The 24,233-nt window shown below is 37.8% G+C and overlaps 1 protein-coding gene across 25 annotated transcripts in view; it reads left to right on the forward strand.

Moving 5' to 3' along the window:
* SYNE1 (spectrin repeat containing nuclear envelope protein 1) overlaps positions 1-24,233 on the forward strand; it is a 518,258-nt gene that overhangs the window by 449,560 nt on the left and 44,465 nt on the right. For 23 of the 25 annotated variants that reach the window (XM_074397242.1, XM_074397246.1, XM_074397241.1 and 20 more), the window contains 3 exons: positions 1,681-1,836; positions 10,678-10,836; positions 14,407-14,573. In XM_074397242.1, the coding sequence (XP_074253343.1) occupies positions 1,681-1,836; positions 10,678-10,836; positions 14,407-14,573 (482 nt within the window). Of the gene's footprint in view, positions 1-1,680; positions 1,837-1,858; positions 5,448-10,677; positions 10,837-14,406; positions 14,574-22,445; positions 23,424-24,233 lie in introns of those variants that run through there. The other 2 variants (XM_074397264.1, XM_074397263.1) reach the window with 2 other exon arrangements.

The following is a 24,233-nucleotide window of genomic DNA, read 5'->3' on the forward strand; positions in this document are numbered from 1 at the left end:
TCTAAGTTAACACACTTGTGGATAATTAACATGGTTAAAAGAGTGGTTATAGGAATGATAAAAGTTTTAGGTTCCAGAGCCCAGAGTAAATGCGATTAACAGGTAATTCCCTTTGATCTTCCCCAAGAGACCACCCAGCACAAAATTAACATGAGTAAACAGACTGGAGACAAATACGTGTGGGGTAAGACATTTGATCATCTCTCTCTCTCCCTAACTTAAGGGGCCGGCTGCCTTTGGTCTGCCCCAATAAAATCTTTCAGCCTTCCAAAAGGTTTGAGACTAATTTATAACTTTCCCTAAATATTTTCTGTAATATTTTGCCACCACCCCAAGTGAATAGCAACATACAGAGAGTAGAAAGGTGGTTACCATAGCTTGGGAGGGTTTGTGGAGGCTGCAGGGGTGATGAGGATGGTTAATGGGTATAAAAAATAGAAAGAATAAAATCCAGTGTTTGATAGAACGACAAGGTGAATATAGTCAATAATAGTTGAATCATACATTTTTAAGTAACTAAGAGTATAACTGGATTGTTTGTAACACAAAGGATAAATGCTTAAGGTGATGAATACTGTATTACTTTAGTCATCTATCAAAATGTCTCATATATCCTGTAAATATATACACCTACTATGTACCCACAAAAATGAAAAATAAAATTGTTTTTAAAAAAGCAGCATTTCTGATTCATGGAAGAAGGTCAAAATGTCAAGGTTAACAAGAGTTTGGAAGAAGTTGATTCCAGCTGTCAGATGACTTTGAGGGAGTTCAAGATTTCGGTGCTGGAGAAGTAACTCCAGATGTGGTGGAAGCAGCGAAAGAAATAGAAATTGGAAATGGAACTTGAAGGCGTGATTGAGTTTCTGCAATCTCATGAAAAAACTTGAACGGATAAGGAATTGCTTCTTATGAATCAATAAAAATGGTTTCTTACAAGATCGGGCACGTTTAGGGCGGTATGGCCATCAACAAGAAAGTAGCTTCTCGAAATGGAATCTACTCCTGGTGACAATTCTGTGAATCCTGTTTAAGTGACAACAAAGAATTTTAAATATTACATAAACTTAGTTGATAAAGTAGCAGTAGGGCTTGAGAGGATGACTCAAATTTTGAAAAAAGTTCTGTGAGTACAATGCTCTCAAACAGCATCACATGCTGCAAAGAAAACTTTTGTAAAAGTAAGAGTTAATCGATGCTGCTTAAACTTCATTGTCATAATTGCCACAGCCACCCCACCCTTCAACAACCACCACTGGATCAGTCAACAGCCGGTCACGTTGAGCCAAAACACTCCACCAGAAAGAAGATGATGACTTGCTGAGGGCTCAGATGATCGTTAGCACTTTTTAACAATAAAGTATTTTTAAATTAAGATATATACATTGGTTTTTTTGACATCTGCTATTGCACATTTTATATACAATAGTATAGTGTAAACATAACTTTTATATACACTGGGAAACCAAAAAATTTATGTGACTCACTTTATTGTGATAGCAGCAGTCTGGAATCAAATCTGTAATATCACCATGAAATGCCTCTAGATCCCAAGTTAGATAATTAAATTGAGGGCTATACAGAGGAAATTATATCAAGAAGGGATTCAAAAACACTTCATAAATCATTGGCAGTAGATGTCCATGGGTATTCAAATTTGTGTTTTTTTTTTTTGTTTAGGAATTAGAAAATGCAGCTGGGAGCTGGACAGATGACTTGACCCAGTTGACCCTACTGAAGGACACCCTCTCTGCCTATATCAGTGCTGATGATATCTCCATTCTTAATGAACGCATAGAGCTTCTGCAAAGGCAGTGGGAAGAACTATGCCACCAGGTAAGACAAGTTCTTAAAATAAAACTATCTTGATGATGAAAAACTGAGAGATGAATTTGAATGTCAGATGGCTTGACCCACATTTAGACCCATCCCATAATTCTTATTATGGACAAAGGAAGAACATTGTGCTTACTACCAGAAAATTTCAGATTGATATTTTAATTTTATAGTTTAAATTTATATTTAAATTTTATATTTTAAATTAATATTTAAATTAATATTTTAAATTTATATTTTACCACATTTGAGAACAAGCTAAACTAGATTCTTTTCCTCCCACTTCCACTGGCTGGCATAATATTTTTAAGAGAAAGCACAATGTTATGGTTCACAGGTGTGGTTTTGCTGGCTAGATACACTTGAAACATGAAAAACTTTTGTTGTATTTGCAATATTAGCTAATACTGTAGAGCTGGTTTTGTACCGGGAATAGTTATTGTCACTCTTAATTTGCTGTAGTTGTTTCCTGGTAATTTATATTCATTTTTAGTCATACTTTATTCATTTATTAAATAGCTTCTATGTGCACAACGTATTAAAAAAGATCCCAGATTGACTTTGAATTGGAAATGAAAGGGAAAGATTGCTCAAAAAGCAGTGAGAAGTCATCCTAGGCAAAGAGAAATAAAAGATTCAAAGGCTCGGCCAGATGTGGTAGCTCATGTCTGTAATCCCAGCACTTTGGGAGGCCGAGGTGAGTGGATCCTCTGAGGTCAGGAGTTTGAGACTAGCCTGACCAACATGGTGAAACCCCATCTCTACTAAAATCAGAAAAATTAGCCGGGCATGGTGGTGGGTCCCTGTAATCCCAGCTACTCAGGCGGCTGAGGCAGGAGAATCTCTTGAACCCAGGAGACAGGTTGCAGTGAGCTGGGATTGCACCACTGCACTCCAGCCTAGGAGACAGAGCAAGACTGTCTCAAAAAAAAAAAAAAAAAAAAAAAAGCAACTCAAAGGCTCATAATGAAAAACAGGCCTAACTGCTTTGAGGTTATGCTTTCCAGGAAGCAGGGCCCTGTCTGTCTTGTTACTTCTATACCCCGAGTGCCCTGCCTAGCACATAATAGGCTGTGATACATCTATGTTAAATGGATCAGTCATATAAATTATTGTGATGTTAACAAACCATAATAAATGTCCCTACTATCAAGTTTAAACTTGAGCTGAGATTAAAATCAGTCTAGGAGAATGTGTACAATTAAAAAGAAAGCCAGGTATAAACAGGTAAAAACAATGTAAAAAAAACACCATAAAATAGGGGCTGGGTGTGGTGGCTCATGCCTATAATCCCAGCTCTTTGGGAGGCCAAAGCGGGCAGATCACCTGAGGTCAGGAATTGGAGACCAGCCTGACCAACATGGTGAAACTCCGTCTCTACTAAAAATACAAAAATTAGCTGGGCAGGGTGGCAGGTGCCTGTAATCCCAGCTACCCGGGAGGGTGAGGCAGGAAAATCACTTGAACCTGGGAGGCAGAGGTTGCAGTGAGCGATCACACCGCTGTACTCCAGCCTGGGCAACAAGAGCGAAACTCCATCTCAAAAAGCTGTATAAAGATGTAAGCAAGCTAAGGTTTGTGTGGATGGCGGGGAATAAAGGATATGTTTCTTGAGATGGATGAATTTTGAATTGAGTTTCGAGAAAGAGAGTAGAGGAGATAGATTGATGGGAGAAAGCAAATGGACATGCTGTCAATGTGGCAGTCAGCGCAGAGGACCCGGCTGGTAAAAGCTGGTGTGGGAAGGCTGGGGAAGGGGCTGTTGAGAGGCGACTCTTACACCCTGCTCTTCTGTCCTCACCCGTTGAGCTGCCCTGGGATCTCTTTTGTCTCCCATCCTCCACACTATCTCTGACTTTAGGGATGCTCATCCTCATACTTCAGGAACCATTAAACAGAGTTTAAGAGGCTCAGAGCCTCTTGATTTACGTGATATCAATAAGAAGTGTGTTTTCAGGAAAATTTCTCTCGACATTTAGGTGAAAACCCAGGTTTTTTTCCATCCCTGGACCAACCAAAAACTCTGGAGCACACATGGTAGATGTGTGAGCAGTTTCCTATGAATATATACTTTTTAAAAAGGAGACACACGTAAGAGATGGCTTTCACCAACATGTTAATGATTTGAGTTCCAAATGAATTTGGCTACTTTCACACAGCTTCATTTTCTCAGTGAACACAATGAGAAAACTTACATGGAGTTACTCATAGAGGGTGGTAATATTAATCACAACACTTGATTCATTTCAGAATTCTTCAAACCAAAAGTAATACCTTAATACAATAAATCATCCTACAATGTTGCCATATAAAGACTTTATCGTGATATAACAAAATGAAAGATATTTGATGGGTGCAAATTGTGGAAATTATCATAGCAATCTTCAGTTACCTCTGTGAGCCTATTCATCTGCTTTTCTTAATTTTAAGAAAAGTCTAGCACTACCTGCTCTTTTAATATTTTTAGCATGTTGGATGAATTGGATTAACCAGATCTATTGCTTTAGCTAAATGATGCCTGTGAAACCTTCAGAGATGTTTTAGAGATTGGATCCTGTTTTTCAAACCAGCCATGAACTTCCCTCCCCAAAGACCTTGATGATGCCACTCCCTGCCGACACCATTTTCTCTTTTCTTATTTTCTAACCTGTTGTCTTTCATATCCCATAACCCCTGCAATGTCATTTATGAACTGCTCGGCCCTCAGTAAGTTTTTGGTCTTCTGAATTCTCATTGCTCTTTTGGTTTTGCCATCATGTGGCTTTGTATTATTATTCTTTTTTATGTTTGTAACCTCATTCCAAGCATATGAGGACTTTGATATGCAAAGACCATTTCTTTATATCCCAGTGTCTGGAGTAGTTAAGTGTTCATGATGTATTGTTTATAATTAAGACATTAGGACATTTATTCTATTTCTTTATACTTATGTTTCTCTACATGTAAAATAATGAAAAGATTTTTGAGTATTTTGGAGGTTAAGAAAATTATGGTTACACAATACTTTTTGATTTAGGAAAACTCGTATAAAAATGCCATGGAATTATTATTAATTGCTAAGTTAGTCATTCATATGTTGTAAAATTGTTCTCCAGACTCAGTTATATCTAGACAGCAATCTGGAAATTATTTCGAAAGCTGCTGTTGATCATGTGATATGCTGTAAATAGATTAATACCTTGCACCTGTGAGTAGACTAAGAAGTTAAAAAGAAACAAAAGGAATGCATAGTTTTTTAGAAACTTCCTGTGTTGAAGTGTCTTAACACTTGAAGTTAAAGTGTACTTATATTATTAATACTTCGCTCTGAAAAAAATATTTAAACCAATGAGAGTTTAGTCATGTGTTTGATCAAGGTGCCAGGATGTAACTCTAAGGAGGATATAGATTCGTTTCTGGTTCAAGCTAGTTGTATCCGGCGAATTTCTGTCAAGTATGAAACCACAAAAGGAAATGAGCTTATGCCTGTGTCTCATTGTAAGAGTCAAAACTTGAGTTCAACAGAACATTATCCCTACTAAGGAGCAAGTAGTCTGTTCCCATTCTGACCGAAGCTGTTAAGGAGGAGTCTGAATTCTTGGGGCTGGCGATGAGAATGAGAAAGACAGGCTGTGAGTAAACATTGCAGGGCAGAGTTAATATATTAAAGTATCTGTTTTCAAGTAGACACCCCTTGTTGTGCCTATGTATAGCCAGAGCTTATACTTGCTTTTATTCCTGTTTTGGTTTGTAGATCTGTGTGTAATTCTAGCTGAAATATAAGTATATGTCATCATCGTAATTGCTTGTTTTTTCAAAACGTCATGATAAAAATATTTCAGCTAGAAAAGGATGTATTTCCTGTTGAGCTACTGCACACTCTGAAGGTTTTAGCTGCTGCTTCTCAGCTGTTGGCGATGCAATGTATTTGTGTCCCTGCGAAAACGTTAATATGGGCTAAGATGATAAATAATTTGAAGGCTTCACCTGTATCCAAAGAATGAGATGGTAGTGTTTACTTAGTATATAGACTAAATACTAGATTTACAAACCAGAAGGAAGATAATATCACCCCTGTGAATGTACATCTTTTGAAATGCATTTGACCTGGGTTTGTACCCAGTACTTGTAGCCTTGCTGTTTTTTTTTTTTCAGGTATAGCTTCATGGTAAGAAAATGAAAGCAACACTTTCATGATGTGTGATAAACACTAGGGAGGGATTTTAAGTATATATATATATATATATATATATATATATAATCCAGCTGCTTAGTGGAGATACTGAATAAATGAGTATCAAGGAAGGAAAACAATTTAAAACTGAAGTGATGCCCTGTAGTAATGTATAATAGTACTAGTAGCAACAGCAGCAGCAGCAGCAGCAGCATGGGAATGGCCAGCTGTTGTGAGGTCTTTAGTATGAATCAGTTAATTTCTTTCTTTTGTTTTGTTTTTTTGAGACAGAGTTTCACTCTTGTTGCCCAGGCCGAAGTACAGTGGTGCGATCTCGGCTCACGGCAACCTGCGCCTCCCAGGTTCAAGCAATTCTCCTGCCTCAGCCTCCTGAGTAGCTTAGATTTCAGGCGCCGGCCACCACACTCGACTAATTTTGTAGTTTTTACTAGTAATGTGGTTTCACCCTGTTGGCCAGACTGGTCTCAAACTCCTGACCTCAGGTGATCCATCCGCCTCAGTCTCCCAAAGTGCTGGGATTATAGGTGTGAGCTACCACACTAGGCCATATCAGTCAATTTTTTAAATTACTCTTTTGTTTGTTTAGTGTCACCATATTGATAGGACAGGGCTGGGCACATAGAGACACTTGTCTACTACAGACAGTAAACATTTGTTTAATGGATTTTTGGAGCAAACTTAAGATTAATTCCCAAATGAAAGGAGTAACTAGTAGAGAAAATGAGGGACCTTGTCCTGATCACCCAATTAGCAGTGATGGATGAACTATTTTTGAATCTTAGCTGCCTCTGGATATTTAATCATATTTGCACTTCATATCAGAAACTCAAACTTTGCTGGTCTTATCTTGAACTGACTCTAAACAAGTGCCCCAAATTTGTTCAGCTGTCACATTCTTTGCCTTTGGAATGGAGATAACAATACCTACCTATGAAAGTCATAGGTAGTATTTTTCTATTATGTGACCATCCTCCCTGCAGATATTTGTGAGTAAAGACCTAGAGTTCATTCTTGGCTTATGGCAAAGATTTGGGAGAAGTGTAAGTGAGGAGTTATTTGTTCATCTTCAGTCTGAAGGGCAGGGGTTTCTTTCTTTCTTTATTTTTTTTCTCACTCTGTTGCCCAGGCTGGAGTGCAGTGGTGCAATCTTGGCTCACTGCAACCTCTGCCTCCTGGGCTCAAGCAACTCTCCTGCCTCAGCCTCCTGAGCTGAGGGATTACAGGCACCTGCCACCACATCTGGCTAATTTTTGTATTTTTAGTAGAGATGGGGTTTCACTATGTCGGCCAGACTGGTCTTGAACTCCCGGCCTCCAGCAATCTGCCCACCTTGGTCTCCCAAAGTGCTGGGGTTGCAGGTGTGAGACACCGCACCTGGCCTCAATTCTTAGAAAATGGTTACTTTGGGCCGGCTGAATAATGAAAATATAATTTCAGTTTTGCCATCAGTTGAACCAGGATTTTAACTAGCGGCCAGACTACTGAATCTTCTACCTTGTGAATGAAAGGGAAAAGGCCGTTTTCACCAAAGAGTTCACCATCTGAGTGACCCAGCAGAAGATCAGAGTGCATGCTGCTGTCAGAGCTGGAGGGGGAAGGGGTGCTGGAAGGATTATATTCTTCAATGCTTTTTGGGGTACAGTGGAAAGTGACAAAGTTTGTCTCCAAAACTTTTAAATCTGTGTTTTCTTAGCTTTTTCCATTTCTATAGGACCTACCCCAAGTGAGTTCACTCCCCTTTGCCTGTTCCGTATTATTCTGCCTCCAAAACCCTCAATAAGAAACTGAATTCTACTAATGGGGAAATACTTAGTAGATTCACCAGTGGCACCCAACCCAGAAAACTTTTATGTTAAAAGATCATAATTAAATCAAAAGAATAAATTTCTCATGGTGGCCTTTCAAAATTTATGGTAGGTTATGGGGCTTACTCTCTAGGCAACGGACTATGCCTAAGGCTGGCCTTGGGATATGTATCCTGGGATCCTGGACTCATTTACATGGATGTAGAATCACAGATTTTTAGGTTTGGGTTGTCTGTCTAATCCTTAACAGAGCCAACCCTAGGCAGAATTGTTAACTAGAAAGTGTATACTACCTTAGAAATATTTTCATTTTAAAAAGGAAATTTGTTTGAAATATGTAAAAAGTAAATGTAAATATATTGGCTGGGCATGGTGGCTCACACCTGTAATCCCAGGACTTTGGGAAGCCAAGTCGGGTGGATCACCTGAGGTCAGGAGTTCAAGACCAGCCCGGCCAACCTGGTGAATCCCTATCTCTACTAAAAATACAAAAATCAGCTGGGCATGGTGGTGGGCATCTGTAATGCCAGCTACTTGGGAGGCTGAGGCAGGAGAATCACTTGAACCTGGAGGCAGAGGTTGCAGTGAGCTGAGATTGCACCATTGCACTCCAGCCTGGGTGACAGAGCGAGACTTTGTCTTAAAAAAATAATAATAAATGTATTAAGGAAAGAATATGTCTTAAAGCAAAGTATAGCAAAATGTTAACAGTTTGAGTTCATCATGAGTGGTTACCATACAATTCTTTCAGCTTTTCTGTGTCAGAAATGTTTTGTAATAAAATGTTGGGGGTAAAATAAAATCAGTAGGGACATGTTTAATGCAATGAAATCAATAGTGGAATAGCTTGCATTATGACCAAGACTGTGGAAGAACATCTTCAAACCTTCTTACCAACTTGTTTGTGTTTTGCTAACATGTAGTTTAGTTCAACTAGAAACATTTCTTAGTATTTCAATCAGCACTGTAAGCATAAGAATATTATATTATGAAATAAGAAAATTTTAGAATTCTGGAAAGGATAATTCTAGACGTAGAGATAAGGAAACAAGCCCATTGTATATGTAATGTGTAAGGAACTCTCAGAACTCCATAATAAAAAGGCAAGCTAATTAAAAAGAAGGCAAAGGATTTGAGTAGATAATTCTCCGAAGGAGATACACAAATGGCCGAGAAACATGAAGAGTCTCAGTGTTATTAGCCTTTAGGGAAATGCACATCAAAACCATCATCAGATAGCACCTCACACCCACTAGGATGGCTATCATCAAGTGTTGGTGAGGATGTAGAGAAATTGGAATCCTACTGCTGGTGGGAATGTGAAATGGGCAGCCACTTTGGACAACAATCTGTAATGTTAACCATATGACTGAGAAATTCTACCAGATAAATACCTAAGAGAAATGAAACGTGTTCATACAAGCACTTGCACGCAAATGTTTTTAACAGCATTATTCGTAATAGGCAAAAAGTGGAAACAACCCAAATGAGATGAGTTAATAAACACAATGTGGTATATCCATATAATGGAATATTGTCAGCAGTAAAAAGAATGAAGTATTGATACATGCTACAATACAGATGAATCTTTAAAATATGCTAAGTGAAAGAAGCCAGTCATAGAAGATTGCATGTTACATGATTCCATGTATATGAAATGTCCAGAATAGGCAAATCCACAGGGACAGAAGGGAGATTAGATTGCTGGGAGGTGAGTGAGAAGAAGCAGGAGAGTAACTGCTGATGGCTACAAGGTTTTTGTCGTGGTGGTGGTGGTGGTTGTTTGAGGTGGAGTCTTTCTGTGTCATCCAGGCTGGAACACAATGGCATGATCTTGGCTCACTGCAACCTCTGCCTCCTGGGCTCAAGTGACTCTCCTGCCTCAGCTTCCCAAGGAGCTGAGATTACAGGCATGCACCACCATGCCTCGCTAATTTTTGTATTTTTAATAGAGACAGAGTTTCACCATGTTGGCCACGCTGGTTTCGAACTCCTGACCTCTAGTGATCCACTCGCCTTGGCCTCCCAAAGTGTTGGAATTACAGGAGTGAGCCACCGCACCTGGCCTTTTTTTTTTTGGAATGATGAAAATATTATAAAATTGAGTATGGTGATGATTATACAGATGCTGTTCATATACTAAAAAGCACTGAATTGTACATGTTTAAACAGGCGATTGTATGGTATGTGAAATATATCTTAATAAAGCTATCATGAAAGAAAAAGAAGGAAAATAAACAAAAATAAATAAATAGAAATGAAAACTGCAGAGAAGAACTTGCCTGAAGTCAATGTGTCAGTATGGAGCTGAGCCTCGGGATGCCTGCCTCCACTTCAGGTGGCTTTGCTTCAGCACCGCCCTCTCGCACACTCTGGATACCTGAGGCTCATTTTTCCTTTCCTTCTTTTCTTCCTTTTCTTCTTCCTTCCCTATTTTTACTCTTTTCTTCTTTCATCTTTCTATTCTTTTTTCTGTCTTTCCTTTTCTCTTTTTCCTCCCTTCTTTATTCATCCCTCTTTCCCTTTCCTTTTTTTCTTCTTTCCCTATTCTTTTCCATTTCTTCCTTCTTTTTTAGTGAAAGTACATTCACTCATCATGTATTGTATCTATCCTGAACCAATTGTGCAAAGTTGCATTATCTAGAACCTTTAATAAGCTCATGTGCTTGTGAATCTTTAAGAAAAAACTAGAAGTTTCAATGTCTCCCACTTGTATACCAAATCCTGGACTTCAGGAAACAGTGGATTAAAAAGATGTATGGCTATCGTTCCTTTTGGTCCTAGTTTATTTGCTATTTTTCTTGAGGAGTGAGCTCCTCTCTGATAGTCATTTTGCCTATTCTCCCATTTTAAACTTTTCAGCTCTCCTTAAGGCGGCAGCAAATAAGTGAAAGATTGAATGAATGGGCAGTCTTCAGTGAAAAGAACAAGGAACTCTGTGAGTGGTTGACTCAAATGGAAAGCAAGGTTTCCCAGAATGGAGACATTCTCATTGAAGAGATGATAGAGAAGCTCAAGAAGGTATGGAATGCATGACTACTCAGCTTTTCATTCTTCACAAAGCTTAGGTACTTTTCACAGGTACAGAAGGTGACTTTACTCATAATTACTTTCCTGTCAAAGGAGAACTGTATTTTAAACATTTTCTCTTTTTAATATAAGATAAACTTACATGAAAAGGCTTGCTTTACACATAAAATATATAGAATACTTGCAATTTGTGATGAAATAGAGTATCTACTGAAAATGTTCAATATTTGGGGGTTTTAACTGCTTTTCCAGTAGGAACCATTTATATGTATTACTTTTCTTTCCTTTTTTTTTTTTTTTTGTGTGTGTGTGTATGTGTGTATGCTGTGTGTTTGTTTTTAAAGAGGAAAAGTCACTAGAGAGAAACTGAAAGAAAAAATTCTTAGAATAAATTGAATTGACATTTTCTCCCTAAAGTATGATGTATAGACCATATGTAGGAATTAAGAGTTTCCTGATAATGTTGGCTTCATATTATTTTCAGGGTATGTATATCTTATCAAATTATTTTATATATTCATTGGGATCTAAAACCCTTGTGATGTCTACATAAAACTGATCAACTTTTCTAGCATTTAAAAATTCTTTTATGATTTTGGCTGGGCGTGGTGGCTCATGCCTGTAATCCCAGCATTTTGGGAGGCAAAGCGGGCAGATCACTGGAGGTCAGGAGTTTTAGACCATCCTGGCCAACACAGTGAAATCTCATTTCTACTAAAAATACAAAAAATTAGCTGGGCATGGTGGCGTGCGCCTGTAATACTGGCTACTCAGAGTGCTGAGGCAAGAGAATCAATTGAACCCAGGAGGCAGACATTGCAGTGGGCTGAGATCGTGCCACTGCAGTCCATCCTGGGCGACAGAGTGAGACTCTGTCTCAAAAAAAAATTTTTTTTTTTTATGATTTCAGTGTTCCCACAGTGCTCATGAACAGTGATTTTAATGTTATTTTAATTTGCTTCTCATTAGTACATATCACCATCTAATGAACAGTGTACTTTTTGTGTTTACTTATTCATTGTCCAGATGGAGATCCCACTGATCTGTGAGCTTTACAGGAGCATGGGCTTTGTCTATTTTGTTCATTGCTATATCCCCTGCACCTGAAGCACTGCCTAACTTCTGATAAGCACACAGCCAGTATTTACTGCATTAACAAATCATAGCTTCTTTTATTCTGAAAAGAAATATAAATGGTTAAGAAAAATTATTTTTATCCATATGCACACATAGAGAGAAAAATAAAACATCCAAAGCTAACATGTGATATTAATGATGTTACAGAAAATGGCAAATTCATTATGACTTGCTGTTAGATAAGCATTTGTTTATCCAATTTGTTTATTCATTGGTTAAATCCAAATGGATAAGCATTTGTCTATATGATATTGTAAACCTTAAAACTCTTGGCTGAGCTGATACAGATTTCATTTTAGCATCTGCATATGGTTGTATATTCTAGGTTGTTGGGTATCAGAGAATGCTGTAAGTGCATGATTAATGCAGTGTAGGTAGTAGAGTAAAATTTACTATAGAATAAATTTTGATTAAATTTGTCTCTATTCTCATTACATTTCATTATGAAATTTAGGATGTATATTTTGAGAGTGTGGGGAAAAACATTTCTTAAATAATCTGTAACTTAAAATTTAGAAAAAATTTAGCTTTTCATACAGATAATTTTATCACATTACTTGGCACAATATTAGAAACACTATATAAAATATTAACTATACTACCTTGTATGTTAATAACTCGCGGTATTTTTTTTTAAAGGTCTTAGGAGTTTTTCTCTTTATAGTGTCTCTTTTGTAAAAGAAAATAACATCAAGGTTTGGTAATTTTGACAGCATAGAAGAAGGCAGTTGTCAAGTGGAAAATGCTAATAAGATGAAGGAAAAAGAAAAAAAGAAAAAGGCAATTCATAAAAAAACAATGGAAGCCAAGATATTAGTGTCTGTTGCTATTAACACTCAAAAACAGTTTGATTTTGAGACAACCCAAGGGGATTATTTTACTATAAATGCCCTTTAAGTCTTGAAGTAATTCTCTTGAAAGAAACACTACTCGATAAAATCATCTCAAATGTGTGCTGAAACATTATAATGTTAATAAATGGATTCAGTGTATTGGTCTTTGAATCCCACTATTTTGAAATAACATAAGAAGGAGGGTGGGTGGGGGTGTGGGCATGAGGACTGCAGTCAGCACTGGAATGGGATAAAATGTTGTTGGTCCCTACCATTCCTCAGGAGCCCTTTGGCTTAGGTGAATGATTTGGAAGGATAGCTCTGTTCCCACGCTAACTTTAGAGCAAGAGAAGGTCAAAATGTTTATGCTCATATAATGCCTGTCTTCATATTGTATTTGCTGAGAAACTGTTTCTTATATAACAGGAGCTTAAGCCAAAAATAAAAAAGTTGATCCTAAAGACTGGTTCTTGTCACTGTGGCAAGGGAGTAAGAGGGTCATTAGGGATAGCAGTGGTGGTGGCAGGGAGAGACTGTTCTTTCATCATCACTTAAATTATAGCATTTTGTGCTTACCTTTTGCAAATAGTCCATGTGGTATCTGGTGTTTTTTGTTTGTTTGTTTGTTTTGTTTTTTTGTTTTTTGCCCAGGCTGGAGTGCAGTGGCGCAATCTTGGCTCACTGCAACCTCCACCTCCTGGGTTCAAGCAATTCTCCTGCCTCAGCCTCCCAAGTAGCTGGAATCACAGGCTCCCACCACTGTGCCCAGATAATTTTTGTATCTTTAGTAGAGATGGGGTTTCACCATATTGGCCAGGCTGGTCTCGAACTCCTGACCTTGTGATCCTCCTGCCTTGACCTCCCAAAGTGCCTGTAATAGGCATGAGCCACCACGCCTGGCCAAGTCTGTTCTTTTTAATCCAGACAGTCTAAGAGAAACTAGCACGGAAAATTAGTAAATCAAGAAGGTTTGAGGCCCATTGATTCTCTAAAATTAATAGTTATTATTATTGAAGGTTAATTTATCATTGATTTATTTGTTGCAAAATATTGACATTGTATAGAGGATATCTTTTTAAAAATGAAGGAACTCTTAAAATATTCTGCACAAATAAGTGACACACATACACATATTCACATTTACATATGTACATATGTATCAATTGCATATGTATGTATATGTCTGATAAGCCTCTCGGCAACTATTTGTATGAGAATTCTAAGTATAACATCAGGTTAGTGATGAGAGAAATAAAGTATAGGTTCTCAGTGTTCAAATCCTTTAAGTTTTATCTTTTATATCTGCCTCTCTTTTTTTTTTATTTTTAATACATATTTCAAGTAAATAGGAAGCAGCACCCTATTTATTTTGAAAGCATCTATATGAAAATTTAGTCCCAACTCTGTATACATGCCAAAAATAATAGATACTATTAATACTTGTGTACATGGGCTGATGTTCACATGGTATACCTATGCTTGAACTATTTCCACGCAGTAGAAAACAGTCATTATCATGTTTCTAGTAGAGCCAGCCTGGATGCATTAAGAATGTGCTTTCTGACCTCTGTGATTGCTATTTATTACACAGGATTATCAAGAGGAAATTGCTATTGCTCAAGAGAACAAAATACAGCTCCAACAAATGGGAGAACGACTTGCTAAAGCCAGCCACGAAAGCAAAGCCTCTGAGATTGAGTACAAGCTGGGAAAGGTCAACGACCGGTGGCAGCATCTCCTGGACCTCATTGCAGCCAGGTAAAGAGGACCTGAGTCAACAGGACACGTGTGGGAAGCATTTTAAAGCCTTTCAGTCTGCCTTTCATCAATCAAAGATAATCCAATAAATTACTCTCTCTTCCTGGCTTATCTCACCATTTTGAAAACTGTTCATGCTCTTCTCTTAGTTGACACTTTCATTACCTTGAAAATTCTCCTCTTATTTTATAAATCTTGTGTTGTTTTTACATAGCTGTGAGAAAGAGACAAAGAGTTATATCCAGACAAAATTCATCCCTGAGAGAAAATTCTTTATTTTAGGGCTTCATGGGTATTCAAACTTCTATCAGAAAGAGAGAGAAACTGCTGATGACCAGTATTTTTGTCTGCAGTAGCAAAAAAAAAAAAAAAAAAAAAAAAAAATTGCTAAATTCCTGCCATATTTTTAGTTAGCAAGTTGTGGAACTAAATCTGATGTTTGCCACTCTGCTCAGTTGTAAAAATCAGCTGCTGCATTATAGTAATTTTGTGTTGAGCTTTAGTGCTAACTATAAGCATTTGCTTCATACCTAAGAGGAACATTATATTCTGTTTCTGTTGCAGAAGGGCAGGGTTGGGGAAGAAAGTTGAAAGTCAAAAAGAAAAATAAGCCAGGCATAGCGGCTTATGCCTGTAATTCCAGCACTTTGAGAGGTCTAGGTGGACAGATCATGAGGTCAGGAGTTCAAGACCAGTCTGGCCAACATGATAAAACATGTCTCTACCAAAAAAAAAAAAAAATATATATATATATATATATATATGTGTGTGTGTGTGTGTGTGTGTGTGTGTGTGTGTGTGTGTACAAAATTATCCAGGTGTGGTGGCATGCACCTGTAATCCCAGCTACTCAGGAGGCTGAGACAGAATTGCTTGAACCTGGTGGGCGGAGGTTGCAGTGAGCTGAGACAGTGCCACCGCACTCCAGCCTGGGCAACAGAGCGAGACTGTCTCAAAAAAAAAAAAAAAAAAAAAGAAAAAAGAAAAAAGAAAGAAAGGAAAAAGAAAAATAGGTGAGGGTATTTACTAGCAAAATAAAAGTCTAATATGAAGGATGTACTATGTTTTCTAAATGCTCTATGCTATTAATATGAAAAGGAGATGCTTTATTTTAGGTGAATTTGGCTTCATGTTTGAACTTAGGCACCCTGAGGTCAGGACACTTCCTCCATTTTATTCCCTCTGTGTCATCATTACGAAGAACAGTGCCTAAATATGGGCTCAATGAATACTTCAATGCATCAATGAGTGAAGACATGAATAGTTGAGTGAATGTTCTTCATGGCAGTTAGGAGAGTTGGAATGTTACAAATAGTGCCATTTGGGGTCTATCCTACAATACACTTTTAAAATCTGGGTTTCTTTCCTTAGCCATGCTGCATAAAAGTGGACATTAAACAATGTCCTGTGCATACCATGAGCCCACCAAAACCAGATATAGGCACCACAATTCTGTATGCTGATTTTGAAAACATTTCATATATTTCTTTTTTTATAAGAGAGTTATCAACAAAGCGTCTAACTCAAGAAAGTGATATTATCATTTATTTTAGTGGCAATGAAACAAAAATGGAATGAATGTATATCAACTTTTTATGTATGTATGTATGTATGTATGTGTTTATTTTTGAGATGGAGTCTCACTCTGTTGCCCAGGCTGGAGTGCAGTGCCATGGTCTTAGCTCTGACACCTCTGCCTCCCAGATACAGGCAATTCTCCTGCCTTAGCATCCTAAGTCACTGGGACTACAGGCATACACCACCACACCTGGCTAATTTTTGTACTTTTAGAAGAGATGGGGTTTCACCATGTTGGCCAGGCTGGTCTCAAACTCCTGACCTCAGGTGAGAGCCACCCATCTCGGCCTCCCAAATTGCTGGGATTACAGGTGTGAGCTATCATGCATGGCCTGAAATTTTTAAATGTTTAACTATAGCACTGATATAGCTAACATTTATTGAACACTTTGCAGGTTCCAATGACCATGCTACAGGTTTCATATGCATCTTTTCATGTGTTGTTCACAATGTCCTTTGAGGTGGCCTTATCATTATACCCATTTTACAGATGCAGGGGCTGAGGCTGAGGCTTGTTCATCATCACGCACATGTTGGGTGGCACAGCCTGTGCTCACACCCTAAAGCCCATGTCCTGGAGCGCTGTGCCTTCCTGCCTCTCAAGTTGATGACTTGCTTCCCTGATAGGGAGAAGACAGTTAAATGGAAGAAAAGTTTTGTGTTTGATCTCGACAATCTGATTTCCCAGTTTTTTGTAAAGTACTTACAATGTGACAGTGACTGTGAGAGTCGAGATAAAATGACAGAACTGAAGGAGAACATCTTTGAGAAGTTCAGGATGGGAATGGAGTGAAACAATGAGATAAGTAGGAGCTCTGGGAAGGGCACTATAAAGAAATGGAAAGAACATTTTAGCTTAAATTGTTCTAGGAGTTTCCACAAACCTATGTTTTAAAATCTCAGTGCTGTGTTCAGTCCACTTCTCACTCACTAAAATGATAACAAAATCTTGTTTCAGAAGGAGAAATTGAAGTCCTTCGAGCTATAAATATCCTTCTTAGGGAAACTACCTGTTTGAGAAACATCCTCCACGGAGTTTTTTGTTCAAAGTATGACTCATGGATTGATTGACATGTTCACATAATCCAGTTAAACTAGTTAATATTATTTTTTTGCTTCTAGTGGCTCAATGATACGGAGAGTAAGGATGCACTATTTCAAAGATATTTTAAATCAGATTTAATGTAATCTAGTTGTAAGCAGCTAACTTAGTGTATGCCCAACTATTAGCCAACATTACAGTAAATAAGTTTGCTGCTTTCTCCTTGAACTTGCATTTATTTAGAACATATTTTATCTGAATGTTCAGTGGAGAATTTTCTAGATGTTAATTGTTTACTTTCCCAAAAGACATATTAATAAACTTGAATCAATTATATGTTTTTAAGGTACACATGCATCTCACTGTAGTCACTTATATAATACTAATTTTAGTTTCCTCTTACATGGAGCCTCAGCATACCCAGATACAATTTCACAGGAGATGTTTGTATACGTTGCTTGTCTCTAATTGACTCCTTCCAAATTAGACTAGGTGAGACACTGATCACTGAGCTGTCCTGGAGTTTAACACCACGTTAGAATCACAGTCTCCCTTGCAGTCTCTCCTGAAAGACACCCTGCCATTACATCTGCATTTCATTTCCTTGTTGGTGCTTCATTCGTGCACATAGTGGATGCATGTCTCCTCCTCCCATCCTCAACTGTGAGCCGCCCCCTGAAGTATTAGGTTTCTATGTTTCAGTCCATTCACCACTCTTCCCTCTTCCAGCACTGATGCACTAAAACAAAATGTAACCCAGTGTATGCCTTTTGACAATTCTATGTGCTTTTGTGGGAATAGAGAAGTTCTTTTTGAAGATAGTCATATTTTCAGGTGAACATCTCAGCTAATAGAAACATGAACTATGTCTTCTAATTTTCAATCACAGAAGCAAAAAATGTTCCCACTCATAGGCGGGTGTTGAACAATGAGAGCATATGGACACAGGGAGGGGAGCATCACACACTGAGGTCTGTTGAGGGGGGAACTAGGGGAGAGTCAGCACAGGGGTGGGGAGTTGGGAATGATATAAAAAAGAAGAAAAAGATTCATTGAAAACAAACTTATTGCATAAAAATAGAACACATAATTTAGAGAAAACTTGACGGCAGCCACCATTAGATTAGCGTAGATTACCCTGAGTACAAAATAGATGTGCTTTTTCCTTAAGTTTTTAAATAGTGTTGTCAAGCATTGTCAGTTTTTTAGGGCAACAAAAGTTGCTCAGTTACTTTTAGGACTCAGTGGATAATGTTCTAGTACCCTTTCCAAGCTTTCTCGACCTATTCTGTATAATGCAGCAGTCACTAGCTACAGGTGGCAGTTTAAATTACAGGATATTTACATTAACTGAAATGGAATAAAATTAAACTACTCCTTATGGCCACATTTTAAGTGGTTAACAACCACGTGAGACTAGTGGCTACCTTATTGGACCCTGCACAACACAGAACATTGTTACCATCTCAGAAAGTTCTGTTGTTCAGCAGTGGCCAGATAATTAAAAGTACTTCTAAGCCCTTGGTTTTTATTAAAAGTCAACATAAAAACTGCCATTGGTGAAGCATCACTCTAATTTCTATAAAACTGTCTTTAAGAATACTGACTCTCATTTTGTCAATGAGTCCTATGCAGAAAATCCACATAGCAATTTCTCTAGAGCTCAGAACCGAAAGAAAATCTGTCTTTTAGTATTAATTGTTCAATGTTTCTTATCACAGGCAAGAATTATATAACATTTCTCATCTTACCCTCTAGGAAGGTCAAATTCAACTTGTTTGCTCTGTTGTGATGATTTGGGGGCAGGGAAGGAGGAAACTGGACATTCTAATAGAACAAATTCTTTTTCCTTCTACTAAACCTAAATCCCCGTCACAAAAGCAAAAGCACGCTGTAGTTATTTGGCTCTTACCTTTTTGTTTTTTCCAATAGCAACTTTTTTGGGATATAATCCACATGCCACGTAACTCATCTATCTAAAGCATGTAATTCAATAGTTTTAGCATATTTATACAGCTGTGCATCTATTACCCCAATCAATTTCAAAACACTTTCATCACTCCCAAAGAAAAACTTACCCATTAGCTGTCACTCTTTTTTTTTTTTTCTCTTCTTCTTTCCTCACTTCTCTCAGCCCTAGGAAACTACTAATCTACTTTCTATGTCTACATGTTTACCTGTTCTGAATAGTTCGTATACATAGATCATACAATATGTGGTCTTTTGTGGCTGGTGGTTTTTAATCCCTGTATTTATTATAATCGCCTCAACATTTTGTAGACATAAAAACAAATAATTTTTTAAAAATTATCGAATGCCTAATATATATGAAGAATTGTGCTTCTTGCTATAGGGCAAAGGTTGGCAGATGTTTTCCATGGAGGACCAGATAGTAAATACTTTTAGTTTTGAGGGCCAAATAGTCTCTATTGGTACTAGCATGTTATTATAGAGTGAAACCAGCCATAGAAAATCTGTAAATAGAACACCATGGCAGTGCTCCAACAAAAAATTTTATTTACCAAGACAGCTGGCCTACTCTAAGGATCTAAAGATGAGAAAGAAAATGTTCCCTAACCAAATGTAAGTGTCATAATGCAAGTACACAAGGGTTCCTCACTTAGGGCCTCCCCCTTCTATTCTCTATTCTCTCTTCCTGGGCCTTCTCCTGCCCACCCCTGGTCTGGCCACCTTCTGATTGTTCTTCACATTTTTCCATGTCTCCAGATTAGCTCAGATTCTTCTTACCCACTCAGTAGGCTTCTCCTTCATAGCATTTCCCTGAACCATGTGAAATCTTGTGATCAATCATTTTAAGCCTGTTTCTCTACTAAAATGTAAGTTTGATCACTATAGTAATCCCAGCCCCTGACCTTATTCGTTGCACATAGCAGTCACTCCAGTATTCGTTGATTTTCTCAAATCTAAGCCATAGGGTGAAATGTGCATGCACACAAATGAGAGCATACACAAAGCAGAGCACTGACTTCAGGCTTCAGCTGCCTGAATCATAGCATGCTTCTGCTTCACCAACTTCCTTATATTCTCAGCACCTTGGTTACCACATGTATAAAATGAAAATCATAATAGTAGCTAGCCAGAAGAATTATTAGAAGAATTACATGAGATAGGATCTGTAAACCACTGTATTAGGCCATTTTCAAGCTGCTGATAAAGACATACTCAAGACTGGGAAATTTATAAAGAAAAAGAGGTTTAATGGACTCACAGTTCCACATGACTGGGGAGGCCTCACAATCATGGTGGAATGTGAAAGGCACATCTTATATGGTGGCAGACAAGAGAGAATTAAAGCTAAGTGAAAGGAGAAACCCCTTGCAAAATCATCAGATCTTAGGAGATTTATTCACTACCACAGGAACAGTCTGGGGGAAACAACCTGAATGATTCAGTTATCTCTCATCAGGTCCCTTCTACAACGTGTGGGAATTATGGCAGCTACAATTCAAAATGAGATTTGAGTGGTGACACCGCCAAACCATGTCAACCACTAAGCATAGACTGTGCTCAGTAAAGGTCAGCTGTCATCCCAGAGGGAATTCAAAGTCCGAGGAGGTAAAATGCATATGCACTGCAGCAAGGCTTTGTGATGTTCCTAGCAGTTGCCCTCGGGAGGACTTTCAGTCTAAAGGGTATTCTACCCGCATTGAAAGTCAAAGGAAGTGTAATTCTTGGAATTCATGGCTGGTATTACCTAAGGGTGTTGAGGTCGGAAGGGGCCTGGCACGGATAGAGAATGCATTGACGTAATAAGCACAGAAACAGCACAGAACTAATCAGCAGGCCTGAGTTTAGTCCACCTGGTTCCAGCTGGGTGGCCCTGGTCTCACTGAATAACTTCTCTGAGCCTCAAGTGGCTTGTTTTCAAAGGGTTAATGAAACTAACTGTCACATCTACAGTGATAAAATGAAAGGGAAAGGACCATGTATATTATAAAGCACTATCTATGCTAGTCTCATTCTTTTAGAAACCTGCAGAGTATTCCATAGTATAAATATACCATGATTTATCTAGGATTTTCTGTATTAATGAACATTGCTATTTTTGCTATTTCAATAATTATATCTTTAAAGCTTTGCCTTGCCTCATATTTAGTTCATTGGAATAAATATATTATGCTAACAATAATAAGCATGAAAAAATTTTCAAATTTTTTAACTCTATGAGGATAACTAAATAAGGGAAAAGAAATTAAGGAAATTATGACAATAAAATATTTTAAAGATTTCAGGTTTTTAAAAATGGTAGTCACAATTAAGAAAAAAACAGGCCGGGCGCGGTGGCTCACGCCTATAATCCCAGCACTTTGGGAGGCCGAGGCAGGTGGATCACGAGGTCAAGAGATCGAGACCATCCTGGTCAACATGGTGAAACCCCGTCTCTACTAAAAATATAAAAAATTAGCTGGGCATGGTGGCGCGTGCCTGTAATCCCAGCTACTCAGGAGGCGGAGGCAGGAGAATTGCCTGAACCCAGGAGGCGGAGGTTGCGGTGAGCCAAGATCGCGCCATTGCACTCCAGCCTGGGTAACAAGAGTGAAACTCTGTCTCAAAAAAAAAAAAAAATAGTTACCTATAGTGATGGAATCATAACCAATATATTTCTTTGATCAAACTGTAAATATTTTCATTGCTGATGACTAAAAATAATATATTAATATAAGAAGAATGATTGTTTTATAAAAGAATTCGCAGTACAATATCTTTAAGTACTGTGTTTTCTAGAATATATTTCTTATATAAACTGCAGTTTTCTTTAATTTTTTTTTTTCTTTTTGAGATGGGGTCTTGCTCTGTCACCCAGGCTATAGTGCACCAGCACAGTCATGGCTCGCTGCAGCCTCAGCTTCCTGGGCTTAAGCAGCTTTCCTCCCACATCAGTACCTGGGACTACAGACGCATGCCACCATGCCCGGATAATCTTCTAATTTTTTTTTTTTTTTTTTAGAGATGAGGTTTCACTTTGTTGCCTAGATTGGCAGGTGTATTTATTTTATAAAGAAATATGTTTCCTCTAGTGTTCTGTTTTAAAAACAATCAACCAATCAACTCACGTGACCAGAACGAAATGCTTTGTTTTATTTTAGTTACAAATCATCATGTCATCCTTTCTGGAAAGAACTTAGCAAATATTCATTGTTTATTTAATATTTATTTGTGTGTAGTCTTTAATTCTCAAAAGGATTTAAAGCAGTCAGCATTAGACATTTTTTATTAAATTATAGGAATTAAAAATTTGGTGATTTATTTTCTTTAAAAGTGTAAATTGCTAAATTATCATATGCTTAGTGCAGAAAGTTTGAAAATTCTTGAAATTTACAAAAGAAAAAGAGTTACCTGAAATCCCCCTAAGCAAATGAATAGGTATTTTTTTAATTGTCTTAAAATAAACATGTTATTTTTGTCATCTTACATCATTCTTTTTAAAGGACAAAAGTTTTGCATATGTAAGGGCAGAATAACATTTCTTTAATATTTTAGGTCAACAAAAGTTGCTCAGTTACTTTTAGGGCTCAGTGGATAATATTCTAATATCCACTGCTCAAATAGTCTACTCAAAGATAAAGAGCATGTGCTTTCTCAAACAACCCCTAAAACTCTTGCATATGCTACCGGAGCTGGCACATTGAACCCAAAAAAGAAAGAAATTATGCCTGTTGCTGCTACCACTTGCTGTGCTTGTGGACATTTAATTTGTTTGCAATGGGATGATTTGTTTTCTTTAAATAGCCTTCCCAGCATAACAAACAGCCGGCAAGAAAAGTTGACTGTCCTTACAGAATAGCAGAGTGTCTGCAGCCGACGTTGTTTTTGCTGTCCTTTCTTTAGACCTGTAGCTTCCTCCTCCTTACAGATTACACTGAGCTTTTTCCCCTTCTTACACTCGTGGCCTACATTCCAGGAGATCAAGCCTGGCACATGTTAATGAATGTAGGTTTTATTTAGAAACATGACCACTTGTCACTGCCCAGTGTCATGTTATCGGGCAGAGACTAACAACATTTGTCTAGAGTGAGCATTTTCATACTTCTATACACAGACAAGGGGAAACTTTCATCCCCACGCAGGATTTAGCCTTTTGCTCTGCAGAGTTTAACTTTTGCAAGTGGAAGCTTCATGGTGGTGGCAGAGGACCTGCGTGCCCTGAGGATGGCAGAGGACGGCTGTGTGGACGCAGATCTCCCAGATTGTAACTGCGATGTCACAAGGCAGGCATCTTCTTGAGTTTCTTCCATTGTACATAGCTTTCGTGTTACGTGGGGTTTGTAGGATAGATGCTGGAGGCTTTCATCCAGAATTGTTTTTGCCAACGTTACATGAAGATGATTGGTGTTGGGAGATAGCTGGCCATGTGGACTCCCAAGAGTTATTTGCTGGTTCGTTTTCTAGTACCTCTACTGGGCATGCAGAGCTGGATGAAAAGGTCGATGGACGTTATGATGACTCGGTATTCCAGTTGTCTCTGCTCCATAGCGTCATACAAGGAGTATGGCTAGAATAGAGAGGCTGAGACACAGGAAAGTGATCCAGAAAAAGACACAGTTAGTCCATCATCTGCTATTTAAGGATAGGCTTCTGGTGAAACTGAAATTTAGCCTTAGCTGGTTCACAGCTTTGTAGTTGAAAGGTCTCCCTTCATTAAATAAAAATATTTCAGGGCTCTAGAAAATGTGTGTTTGAGAAAGTTGCTTTTGTTTGTGCATGTCAGTATGTTTCAGTCACTAATATAAAGTTTATAAAACGTGCAAAGCGTACAAATTAATGTCTAAAATAGTAATTTAGGGCATTATACAAATGATTAATTCATGTTTTTTTAGTTAGAATAAAAATATGATAGGAATTTTTATTTTTAATTTTTAAAAAATGTTTTCCTTTTACTGTATCATTTCTCAGATAAATTTCTACAAATGAATAGCATTCACATGATGGTAATTTTTGTTCTATTACGTTTAGAACTTGGACTTTTTGTTTTGTTTTGTGTTATGGATATCCTAAATTACTTTGAAGGAAAGTAATGA

Source organism: Saimiri boliviensis, chromosome 4 (assembly GCF_048565385.1).
Source record: "Saimiri boliviensis isolate mSaiBol1 chromosome 4, mSaiBol1.pri, whole genome shotgun sequence".
Classification (NCBI taxonomy): domain Eukaryota; kingdom Metazoa; phylum Chordata; class Mammalia; order Primates; family Cebidae; genus Saimiri; species Saimiri boliviensis.